The sequence below is a fragment of the Morchella importuna genome, assembly GCF_003444635.1.
Source record: "Morchella importuna strain M04M26 chromosome Unknown Morimp01GS024, whole genome shotgun sequence".
Classification (NCBI taxonomy): Eukaryota; Fungi; Ascomycota; class Pezizomycetes; order Pezizales; family Morchellaceae; genus Morchella; species Morchella importuna.
Window position 1 is genome coordinate 153,231 of NW_025763421.1, and position 12,051 is coordinate 165,281.

The 12,051-nt window shown below is 54.7% G+C and overlaps 4 protein-coding genes across 4 annotated transcripts; 2 read left to right on the forward strand and 2 right to left on the reverse strand.

The window, feature by feature from the left end:
• Positions 1-980: 980 nt before the first annotated feature.
• LAJ45_07465 (uncharacterized protein) lies at positions 981-4,665 on the forward strand (the record flags this gene model as incomplete). The annotated part of the gene is made up of 5 exons (XM_046117023.1): positions 981-1,084; positions 1,138-1,429; positions 1,621-3,923; positions 3,989-4,239; positions 4,497-4,621. 5 exons carry the CDS (start codon positions 981-983, stop codon positions 4,619-4,621), a joined length of 3,075 nt encoding a protein of 1,024 aa, XP_045969668.1.
• A 2,224-nt stretch (positions 4,666-6,889) lies between these two features.
• LAJ45_07466 (uncharacterized protein) lies at positions 6,890-8,588 on the reverse strand (the record flags this gene model as incomplete). Its single annotated transcript, XM_046117024.1, has 4 exons — positions 6,890-7,685; positions 7,797-8,209; positions 8,305-8,475; positions 8,547-8,588. 4 exons carry the CDS (start codon positions 8,586-8,588, stop codon positions 6,890-6,892), a joined length of 1,422 nt encoding a protein of 473 aa, XP_045969669.1.
• Positions 8,589-9,156: 568 nt separating this feature from the next.
• Positions 9,157-10,202, reverse strand: LAJ45_07467 (uncharacterized protein; the record flags this gene model as incomplete). Its single annotated transcript, XM_046117025.1, has 4 exons — positions 9,157-9,228; positions 9,302-9,882; positions 9,950-10,052; positions 10,134-10,202. The coding sequence occupies 4 exons, from the start codon at positions 10,200-10,202 to the stop codon at positions 9,157-9,159; spliced, it is 825 nt and encodes a 274-aa protein (XP_045969670.1).
• Positions 10,203-10,472: 270 nt separating this feature from the next.
• Positions 10,473-11,828, forward strand: LAJ45_07468 (uncharacterized protein; the record flags this gene model as incomplete). The annotated part of the gene is made up of 4 exons (XM_046117026.1): positions 10,473-10,842; positions 11,022-11,297; positions 11,373-11,424; positions 11,486-11,828. 4 exons carry the CDS (start codon positions 10,473-10,475, stop codon positions 11,826-11,828), a joined length of 1,041 nt encoding a protein of 346 aa, XP_045969671.1.
• Positions 11,829-12,051: the final 223 nt, after the last annotated feature.

Consider the following 12,051-nt stretch of genomic DNA (forward strand, 5'->3'; position numbering starts at 1 on the left):
GGGGGGTGGCGGTTGAGGGACGTTGAGGTAGCGAGTGAGGTAGCGAGTGAGTGATGCTGTGGTTACGGGTGGGTGTGGCGGTGGTAGTTACAACACCACAGCAACCACAACAGTAACCACACACACCCGCCGCCGCCCACCACACACACATACTTACACCCACGCACCCACACCACCACACACACCACACACACCACACACATTCCCAATCTTCAGGTTCCAAGGCGTTCCACCGTCCAGGGAAAAGGAAAGGGCCCGCCGTTGTTGCAAGCCAGATTTACCGGCTGTGTGATGCTTGTCGGCGGTCAGTACATGATACATAACGACTCTACGGGTAGAGTAGGTACAGGCTGGATACAGACAGCTACATACAGACAGTGGTTTTTTTTTTCTTCCACACTGCGTCTTTGATATTTCCCGAATACTTTTAGATAGGTTACACGTGCAGCACTAGGTGTAAATCTAGTGGCTTCGACTTCACGTTCGTTGGCTGGCTGGCTGGCGTGTCTGCAGGCAAGCAGGCAAGCACATCAAAGTTAGCGGAGTAGAGACAGCAGCAGGGCAAGCACTGGCAAGCAGTAGAGAAGAGGAGACTAGAGTAACTACAGTAAACCTCCAGACCTTTTGTGTTTATTTATTTTTTTCTCTTTTCCTTCTTCACTTCTAGATCTCCCTTCCCTCGCCGCCACCCCCCCCCCCAAAAAAAAAAAAAAAAGCACGGCAGCTACAGTTTTTTTTTTCACTAGCTAGCTACCTACAATAGAAGCTACACCGCAGCTTTGTTTGTGTCTTTTCATAACCTTCCTCCTTCCTCTCCTTATCCTACATATCTATATCCTACATTCAATACCCTATACATACATACAACTATAGTTGCTTTATCATCAGTTCCCGCCTCTTCCTCACAACCATAACCGCCCCCCCTCCTCCTTCTCCTCATCCCTTAACTTACCCCCCCCCCCCCCGCGCCCTCCGTCTCCATGGCCGGCACAAAAAAGAAGGCAAAGCTCCCCTTCCCCACGCGCTCCAAGCTCTCGGCCCCTCATCGTCGTCGTCGAAATCGCCCACCTCCCCGGCGCCCGCGGTATCGACCGTCCATGCTTCCGGGAAATCCTCGTTACCAGCAACAGGCACTAGCGGGTCCAATCTACACGTCCACAGCAGCAGCAGCAAGGTCTCACCAGCACGGACTAGCACCCCCGCGGCGGCGCCCAAAGATGCGGACCCGCCATCTGTGTCTGCATCTTCATCTAAATCCCCAGCCACCGCTGTTACTGATCAGTCCTCCTCCTCAAAGACGCAGAAGCAGCAGAAGCGGCAGCAGCAGCTACAAAACCAGCCGGCATCGACGTCGACGTCCACACCGTCGACAATACGGGGCGGCGGTAGCAGCGGACAGAATACAGATTTACCCGCGAATGACGTTGAAGTACGTATGATAACGGCCTAGCTATTGTTGTTGTGTCACACATCTTCTTCTTCTTGCCCTCCTTTTTGCTTCTTTCTTCCGCTTCTCTTTCTTTTCTTTTTTCTCCTTTCCCTTTTTCCTCGCGTTTCCCTCCGGAGATAGAAGATAGTGAGGCAATCGTTTGCTAAAACATCCGCAACCTTCCCCTCCAGAAACCGACATCGCGGTGGTTCCTACGAACCGGTACTTGGCCTCGAAGCGGGAGCAAAAAGTCCGCACCCGTCACCAGCGTAGCGTCAGAACACATCTCGGGAACATCCACAAAGAGCCCAACACCATCAATCAAACACGGAAAGACGAGTGCACCAGCCCGGGAAGAGGAGACCCAGAATTCGTCTGTTCCAGCAGCTACTACCACCACGCCATCAGACATGGCCGCAAAATCGGCAACCCCATCGACGAGAGCCCCATCACTGCATCCTTCCGAGGCCGAAGCTACGGAGACACAGGGAGATAGTAAGGACGCGGTGGAGGGCAGCGAGAACAATGAAACGTCGGACGCCTCCGCGGCACAACAACCTGCACCCGCACCTGCCGCGGGATCGTATTGGTTTGGATGGTGGTACGGGTATGGGCCGCCGCCAGAAACGCAGGCTCCGCCGGCTCCAAAGTCGGAGGTGCCAGAAGTGCAGCCAGAGGAAGCCCCAGTTGTGGATGTTGTGGTCGCAAGGGAACCTACTCCGCCGCCGCCACCACCACCTCGATTGCCAACGCCCCCTCCCCCTCCTCCGCCGGTTCGGGAGCCGACGCCGGACCCAATTCCCCCACAGACGACGGAGGTGCCGGCGTTAGACGGGGCGGCGGATAATAAGGTCAAGGAGAGGCCAAGGTCGTGGTTTGGGTTCTGGGGAGGCGGGCCAAATCCTGAAACAGTTCAGAGTGTCCAGGAGGCTCCGGCGGAACCTGCAGAGACGGTACTGGAGCAAGTACCACCAGAGTCAAGTTCGTCTGCCGCTCAAGCAGCTGCACGATCTGAACCTGTAGTTCCTGCTGCCCCTACAGTAGAGATTGCCGCAAAACAGTCTGAGACGCATCTGCTAGGGGCTCATGTAGATCCATCGGCGCCTCTTTCGCTAATGCCTAGTGCCACGGAAACGGTCAGCTCGACAAGTGCGGCTCCTACTAGGGCCTCGTCGGGTTGGGCATTCTGGTCGAGGGATCGGTCGAAGCCTACCAACCCCGCGCTGGATAGCAATGCCAGCAGTACGACGACGGTGGGCCAATTGGCGGTGGCTAACACTCCTTCGGCATCAAATCCTCAGAAGGCAAAGGTGAAGGATGTACCTGCGCCAATTCCTGTCCCACCTCCGGCGCCGGTCAATGAGCCCAAGGTCGCTCGCTCGGTCAGTAATCTGCGGGAAGAGTCCCGTCCGATCACCCCCAAAAAGTCAGATGCCAGCATGTCTACAGCCGCCACTGTTGTACCAGTTACTCCACAGCCGGCGGCGGCTTCGGCTTCTACTACGGTGCCAAAGACACCCAGCAAAACCTCACCGGCCAATCATGTATTCCCCGAGTTTGAATCGTGCTACCACAAGATGCGCCAGCCATCTATGCTCTGCCAGGTAACCAAGGTGTTGAAGAGCCAGGTCCCGCTTTTCAAGAACCAACCCCCTCCCCCAAAGAAACACTTATATCTTGCTCCGGCGCCACTGCGCATCAAAAAGGCAGTGGCGATAGGTGTGCATGGCTTTTTCCCGATGCGGCTGGTGCGGACGGTGCTGGGCGAGCCTACGGGGACGTCTATACGCTTTGCCAACTCCGCCGCTGGCGCCATCAAGCGCTGGGCCGAGAAGAACAACGTGGAGGTTGAGATTGAGAAGATTGCCCTCGAGGGAGAAGGTAAGGTAGCCGACAGGGTGGAGACGCTATGGAAGCTGCTATCAAACTGGATGGATCATGTCAAGAACGCAGATTTCGTCCTGATGGCGGCGCACTCGCAGGGCGTGGTTGTGGGCGTCCAGCTCCTGGCACGGCTCATTGAGGAAGGCTGCGTGAAGGAGAAGGCACGGGTGGGCTTCACGGCAATGGCGGGGATCAACTTAGGCCCGTTCTACCACCTCCCGACCACGATCCTGACGGGCTCGGCGAAGGAGCTGTTTGAGTTCCAGAAGCCCGACAGCGCGCCGTCGCAGAAGTACATACAGGCGCTGGAGGTGATCCTGCGGCACAACGTGCGGGTGCTGTATGTGGGGAGCATCGACGACCAGCTGGTGCCGCTGGAGTCGTCGACGTTTGCGAACGTCACGCATCCGTATATCTTCCGGGCCGTGTTTGTGGACGGGCGGGTGCATGCGCCGGACTTTTTGAGCCATCTGGTGGGCTTTGCGATGAAGTTGAGGAACCAGGGCGTCTCGGACCATGGGCTTGTTAGGGAGCTGAGTAATCCGTTGGCAGGGAGCTTGTATGGCGGTGAGGGACACTCGAGGATTTATGATGATGTGCAGGTGTATGAGTAAGTGCATTTCCTTTTCCAGCCATTGTGGTCATTGATTCTTACATGAGTGGTGTTTGCTACAGCCTGGGCGTTCGCCATGCGCTCGAGACGACGGAGTGTGAGGGCGTGGAGATGAAGGTGGAGCCCTTTGAGCTGCCGACGAATACGAATAACCCGTTCTTTCTGCCCTGGAGCATGAGGGGCATGCTGGAGGAGCCGCATGTCAGGAATAGGCTGCAGGAGGAGTGCATGCAGCTGCTGGAGCAGTTTGAGAATTGGAAGCCGACGTCAAAGGTCTTGAAGGATGTAAAGTTTAGGCTGGAGGGCATTCGTAGTAAGCTATAAGAGTCTAGAACTCTCTTCCTTCCTTTTCTTCTTGCTTTTTTTTGTGTTATCCCGTTTTTTTTATTAAAAAAAGAATCAGCCGCCGTGGGGTGTTGTGTGAGAGAGATGTGGGAAAAAACGTATGATAGCCTGGAGTCTTTGTTGGTTTTGCCTTTTTTGGTTCTTTTTTCTTTTGTGGATAGGGATTTTTTCTTTTACTTGTGTGTGATGTGTTACTATTCGGCGCTGGGAGATTTTTTTTTACAGATTGCATTGCATTGCTTGCTTGCTTGCTCGTTTTCTTCCAGAACAATCCAGTCAGTCAGTCAGTCAGTACCTACAGCAGCAGCAGCGGTGGCGGCGGCCCCCTCCCCCACAACAAAAGCAATTGATGGGGTTATTGCATGCTTTCTATTCCCATATTACCACTCTCTAGAGGGCAGGGCAAGGGCGGGGGCGGGCAAGGTACAGGCCTAGAATTTGGGGGGAGGATTATTTATTATATATCATTTTACAGCATCATGAGGTCTCTCGCCCGCCTGCTAGAGGCCTATTTGGAGGTCTTTTAGCTCTTTCTTCACCGCCGCTGCCGCGGTGTAGAGGTAGGAGGCGGGTAAGTGGAGAGGGGGGGGGGGGGGTACAGAAAAATGCGGGCGTGGGCGTGGGCGTGGGCTTGGGCTTGGGCGTACGTGGGGCGTATTGCTTTAAAACCTTTCTTTTTTTTTAGTGTACGTGTGTATGGACAGAACAGTAGTGAGTGAGTGAGTGAGTGAGCGTGTGTGTGTGTTTAGGAAAGAAAGAGAAGAAAAAAAAGACTTTTTTATTTTACTTTATTTTTATATATTTCTGACTACATGTTTGGAATTATAGCGCGCAACATTTGGAGGTTTTTTTTTCTTTCTTGTTTTTTTTGTGTTTGTGTGTCTGTGTGTGGTGTGTGTTTTTGTGTACTGTGGGATGCATGGGGTACGTTTGTATGTAGATGCTGTAGATGACTGGTTTTTTTTCTCGATATCATAGCAACATGTGGTCAGTCAATGCATATATAAAGTGTCCTATTGGATTGTGCGTGCGTGCGTGCGTGTGTGTAGGTGAAATACGGATTACAATAGATTTAGATGAATCGAATCCAGCTAGTCCATTGTCAATGGAGTGGATTAAGCTACTTTTTAATACCCATTGATACCAACGACTCTTATAGTGAGAATTATATGGCCAGTAGTACTGTCGACCCCATATTTACACCAGTATCAGATAACTTTAACTGCAGTACATCAAAGAGAAAAGAAAACAGTGGGTACAGGTAAGTACATACTTGCGCACAGCATATACTTAAACGTATATAACATTGCTTCATCAATGTATACAAGAGGGTGCCCAGTGGGTTGGTAGTAGATTACGATTTCAGGGTTAAGTATCTCCCTAGCCCGCTCTGCTCTCGCTCCCTTAAGTATTACTTCCCGGCCGTTGACAGTTGTGCGGCGGGTAGTCTAGTGGGTAGATGCCTTGTTCAGCTACACCGTGTGGGTTGACGAACCACCGCAACCGAAAGGTTGTGGGGTTCAACTCCGGGGGTGGGAGTGGTGCTGTGGGAGTATTAACCCATCCACGGGAGACGGGGCTGCTAGTCGGGCCTCAGACCGCCGTGGAGGGTGTATGACCGCAGGAATCACTTTTTGTGTATTTATTTCACGTTTTTTTTTTCTTTTTTTTTTTTTTCCAAAATTTATTTGTCAGCTTGATTATCCCAATTTAGCTACAGCTCGCCCATAATTTGGGTCTCCCCTCTCTCTCCTCCTTCCCCCCACCTTATGGTTAGGGCTGGATGGGATCTACGTATGTAGGATTCGGCTGGTTTAGCGCGCGAAACTTGTTATAGTATAGTAGATACTACATGTAGTATCTGTCCAGATACCACAGCATGCATACACTCTTCATGAGCAATGAGTACCCACTTCATAGAGCAAACTACATAATCATCTACATCATCCTCCATGAGTACCGAGCACTAGACTATCTATCGTTTCTCCCAGCCTGTTATTGACCTATGACTTATCAAGGGTAGAAGCTAGGGAATAGTACATGTAGTACATGTAGATATGGCCCATATCTAAACCGCACCTTAGTTGTGTCTTTGATCAAAACTATATATGCAGGCGTTGACCCCCCCCCCCCCAAAACGTTTTGGAGACCTGGATCATGTGATATCACTCACCCTTATCATAAGTCGTTATCTGGTAGTGTCTGTCCGACTAAGCGGAAAATCGAGGCTTTATGATGTGCAACAAAGGAGGAAGGGCGTTTATGGCTATATAGACGGCAGTCTGTACTTGGATGTGCTTTGGGTACTGTACATGTGCTGGACTATGGTCTGCTGGAGTGGTTCTTGGGAGGAGAGAGGAATACTGGCTTTGAAGCAACGGGCGTGGGGCATAATGTCCAAGGTATCACTGCGTAGCATAGAAAGCATAGGGAGCAAGATAGGACATCAGTGGATCTATGGACATAAAACACTGTTGTTTTTACTACGTACTAGCACCATGCACATATATGATTCTCGCCCATTGCACCCCACAAGAAAAACAAACAAGGGTCTAGCTTGTGCAAACATTCAATTCCTTTATACACCAATTCCATCCCCCAACTAAACCACCAATCACTCACTCCCTCCACCTCACCATCCCATGCTCCTCCCACGTCATCCTCTCCACCACATCCCTCACCTTCCTCTCCACCCCGTCCCTCCCGCCCCTCGCGTCCACAAAATACCTCACCACATCCTCCCTCACCCACGTATTCTGCCCCACCACCAGCCTCCTGATCTCCGCCTCCGTCGGGAGGCCTACCACCCCCTCATGCGGATACCGCTCATAATCGCCCACGCCCGGATCCCTCAGCAGCGCCAGCCGCTGCTCCCCCGGCGCTGGGTTCACAAACGCCCTCACGGCCTCCTCGCCCAGCTCCTCCAGCTTCGGCGGCGTCCACACCGGCGGCCCCTCCTTCTTCAACAGCACGTGCTCAACGCCCTGCACAAAGTCCGGGTGCCGCATAAAGTGCGAGGCAACCGCGTACTCGCGCTGGAACGCCTCGGCGATGGTCCACTCGTACCCCGTGCCGAGACGCATCAGCTGCAGCGTCACGCGCAGCGACGTGGGTGAGCGCTGGAGGAGTGTCTTGAGTGTCTGTGAGGCCCAGGGGGTGTTGTGGGCGTGCAGAGCGGAGATGATTTCTTCCATGGTGTTGCCGGCGAAGCAGGTGTCGATGGAGGTGCGGGTGGTGCCGCCGAGCTGGATGGGTTCGTCCGGGAGACCCGTGCTGAATTCGTTGATGGTGCTGTCGATGATGCTCCATTTCTCGCGCGAGGTGGCCAGGTCGTCGAATGTGAGCTCGGCGAGGCGGGCTTCGAGGTCGGGGAGACTGGAGGAGTGGATGTAGTGGGTTGCGATGCCGGCGTAGCTGTGGATCTGGCTGTTAGTCATTTCCACCCACCGCCGCTGCCACTGCCACTGCCACCATATTATATAGACATATATCTAAAGAAGAAAAAGAAGAAAAAACAGCACTCACAGCGCCTGCACACCCTTCAACTGCTCACTCGTCAGCGCCAAATACGTCCCCACCTGCCCCTCCAACCTCGGCAGAAAGAAGCTCGCGCCCACATCCGGGAAGAAGCCAATCTTCGTCTCTGGCATCGCAAAGCGGGTGTTCTCCGTCGCGATGCGGAACGGCGCATGGACGCTGAGCCCCACGCCACCGCCCATGGTGATGCCGTCCATGAAGGCCACATACGGCTTCGTGTAGGTCGCAATCAGATGGTCGAGCTGGTACTCGAGGCCAAAGTAGGCAATCGACTGCTTGATGCCCTCCTCGCCCGTCTTGTTGAGGGCTGCGAGGGCACCGACGTCGCCGCCTGCGCAGAGGGCGCGCCCGCCGTGGCCTTTGAGGATGATGATGTTTGCGAGTTGGGACTTTTCCCATTCCTGTTGGTGGGGCGGGTGGGGTTAGAGATGTGGTGCAACTACCATGGGGATGGGGATGGCGGTGGCGGTGGGGATGGGAGGGGGAGAAGACGTACTTGCAGGCGCGGAACGATCTTCTCGGCCATGGACTTGTTGAGCGCATTGAGTTTTGAGGGCCGGTTCAGCTCGATTGTGCGGACGCCGAAGACAGAGTTAAAGAGGACGTCGTCGGCGGGGTTTTCTTCGGGGAGTGCCTTTCCCTCCGGGGCTGCCGTGGACATTGACATCTGTGGGGGGAGATCAATGAGTCAATTAATCAATCTCTGTAGACAGGATGAGTGTGTAGGGACTCTGGTACCTTTGTGAATGCGGGATTGAGGATCTTTGAGCGGAGAGGCATTGTGTGTGCGAGTGACAGTGACGGCCTCGACAGCAGTCGAGCACAGCTTGTGCGGAACAGCATCGAGAGAAGGAAAGAAGGAAAGAAGGAAGGAGAGAAGGAGAGAAGGAGAGAAGGAGAGAAGGAGAGAAGGAGAGAAGGAGAGAAGGAGAGAAGGAGAGATGTGAGTGTGGGGGCGAGGGCGAGGGTGCTCGGTATGCGGCAGGTATGCTCGTTGATTTGTATGTAGCAGGTAGACGTTGCAGCCAGTGCGCGGCAGCGGTGGTGAAAGGCAAACTTTGGTGGGGGAGCCCGTTGCGTTGCCTTGGGCCGAGGCTGCGACCAGCGAGTAGCGAGAGACACAGAGAAGAACTGGCACTTTGATCATTCACCCTGCACTGCACGGAGTGTTTCATAACTGACTGATGCACGCACATACAAAAAAACACTGGAGAATAATTATTTTGTACATGCACTTTACTACACTAATTATTGCTGGGAGCTGGGAGTGAACTGCAGTATGTAGTCTAATAATGCCAATTGGTTTTTTTATACTGTATTTTACACGAGTATTCGAACTCCTCCTCCTCTACTCCTCGCTGTGCTCCTCCTGGAAGTGCAGAAGGGCCTCCTTCTCAATGACAATCCTGCCCATTTCCAACTAAAACCACCACCACAGTTAGCACACCCACACCCACAAAGAGAAAAAAAAAAAAGACCATTGACAAACTCACCAAATCCTTCACATCCACCTCCCCCACCGTCAGCACCCTCCCCTCCGCACCCAACTCCGCCATCGCCTTCTTCAGATTATACCTCTCAAACCTCGTAATCAGCAGACTCCTCCCACCCTCATTCCCCCACCCATGCGCCCTCAGCACACTCAGCGCCAGCCCCTTATCCGGCTCCGCCATCTCCAGCTCTCCCTCCACCACCACCAGCTGGCCCCTCCTGTATCGGTAGCTCAGCGCGTTCCTCCACGCCATATCATACATCTTCCTCGGCAGCCTCGTCGCAAAGTCTCTCGGGCGGGGCCCATGCGCCACGGCACCACCGCGCAGCATCGGCGACGACTTGTCGCCGAGACGGGCGCGACCGGTGCCCTTCTGCGGGCGCAGCTTGTGGCCCGAGCCGTGGATCTCGCGGCGCGTCTTGGTGGAGGCGAGGCCGAAGCGGTGGCAGTCGCCCTCGAAGATGACGGCGCGGTGGAGAATGTCGCGGCGTAGCGGCGCGTGCAGGAAGGTGCTGGGGAAGGCCTCAAAGTGCGAGGGCTCCAGTGAGGGGAACTTGTGGATTGTGGCGAGGACGGTGGGTGCTGGATGGGATGGGGTGTTAGTGGGGGTGGGGGCCATGACGGAGATGGGGACGGGGGTGGGAGAGACCTTTTCTGTAGGCGAAGGAGGGCGGCGGGGGAGGGTCCATGGGGAGGACTTTGACGGCGGGGGAGGCAGAGGCCTCGGTGGCCATTGGCCGGGTCTGGAGGGCCTATATATATATATTGCATCTCGTGAGAATCTCCCTCAATCAGGTGGGGTAAAGGAAAGCGAAAAGAAAAGAAAAAAAAACCTTCAAGACATCCATTGCCCCGCGGCCACCGAGAAGGCCTCGGCCAGTGCTGATTGATCTCATAGCCATTATCCGTCCGGTGTGTTATCGCTCAGTCTGTAATCGACAGTTGCGTGTAATTGGGGGGGAGGTGTTGTGGTTGATATCTCGAGATCTGGAGCCAGCTTCGATCCCGAGGGTTAGGGTGGTTGTGCGTTGAAACTTTTCTCGAACCTCACAACCGCAGATCCCAACGCCCACCCACACCCACCAATCCACCCCCGCCAAACAACCAACCCCACACTCCCCTCCCCACCTCCCCTCCAACCCTCAACCTCCCCCCTCCTCCTCCTCCCCCAAATGTCCACCCGGCTGTCCTCCCTCCCCCGCCTCGGCCTGGGCCTGCGCGGGCTCCGCACCAAGGCCCGCGCCGCCCCCGCCGCTGCCGCCGCCACGCCCGAAGTCGAGGCCCACGCCCGCAAGATGCGCACGATCGAGAGCATGCCCTTCCAGACGTACCAGCACGCGCTCGCCGTGATCCACCAGGACCGCGAGGAGAAGCTCGCCCAGATCAAGACCGAGCACGAAAGGATTGCAAAGATGATAAAGTACAAGAACCTCGCGCCCAGCAGCAGGGTCGTCAAGAGCATGACCAGGTACCTGGAGGACCTCAAGATAAAGGCGGATATCAATAATCCCAGGGTCAAGTATAACTTTGATACGGGCGTTAGTGAGTTTTGGTCAATTCCTTTTACTATTACTACCACTACCACTTGCTACTTGCTGCTACCACTACCGCTGTTACAATTCCACCACCACCACCACTGCTGCCACTACTACGGGTTTGGGGGGAGGGGGGGGGGGTTCAATTGCTAATACCAATGCTAACATCACACGCCCCATAACCAGTCGGCATGAACAAACCCGTCTACCGCTTCCTCCTCGAGAAGAAATGGCGCTCCATGCGGCGCCCCGTCCTCATGCAGCGTCTCACGCAGATGCACGTCATCCCCGACGTTCTCCCCAGCGTCGACCCGCGCGTCGACGTGCAGGTGCGCTTCGCGGGGCGCGACACCGCCCCCGGCATGTTTGTGGGCTCCAAGAACTCGGAGCGCCCGCCGACGCTCAAGATCATCCCGTTCCGCCAGGGCGAGAAACTGTGCACTGTTGCTGTTGTGGATCCTGGTATGCCCCCATACTCATACATATATCTACATTACTATTGCTCGGGGAGGCGTAATTGACGGCGGTGCTTCACAGATGTCCCCGACGTTGAAAAAGACGGTTTCCGCTACCGCTGCCACTGGATCGTGTATGTCCCCCCCCCCCCCTCTAATACCCCCACCACTAACACCCCCCCCCCTCTTCCACAGCTCCAACATCCCCATCTCGCCCCTCCAAACCCAAGCCATCGGCACCGGCGCCAAGCCCTCCGACACCCTCCTCCCCTACCTCCCCCCGCACGTCCAAAAAGGCAGCCCCTACCACCGCTACGCCCTCTTCGTGTTCGAGCAGCCGGGCAACAACAGGCTCGACTCGAACCTCAAGATCGACCGCGAGACGTTCAACATGCGCGCGTTCCAGGAGAAGCACGCGCTCAAGACTGTGGGCGCGTACATGTGGCGCGGCCGCTGGGACGAGGACACGATGGAGGTGATGAAGCGGAATGAGCTGCCCGGGTGGGATGTGATGTTTACGAGGGTGAAGGATACGTAGGTTATATATAGGTGTGTGTGTGGGGGAGAGAGAGTGTGTGCGTGTGTGGATATAGTGAGTAGAAATAGCATCTTTTTTTTCTCTTCTCCTTTTTTTCTCTTCTGGTGTGTATATAGTTAGTATTTTTGTAGAGCAATTGGGGGTATTCATTTTGAGACGTTTTCTCATTTATTGTTTGGGCTAGGCTGGGCTGGGCTGGTCTAATGGGGGGTTTGGAGTGGTG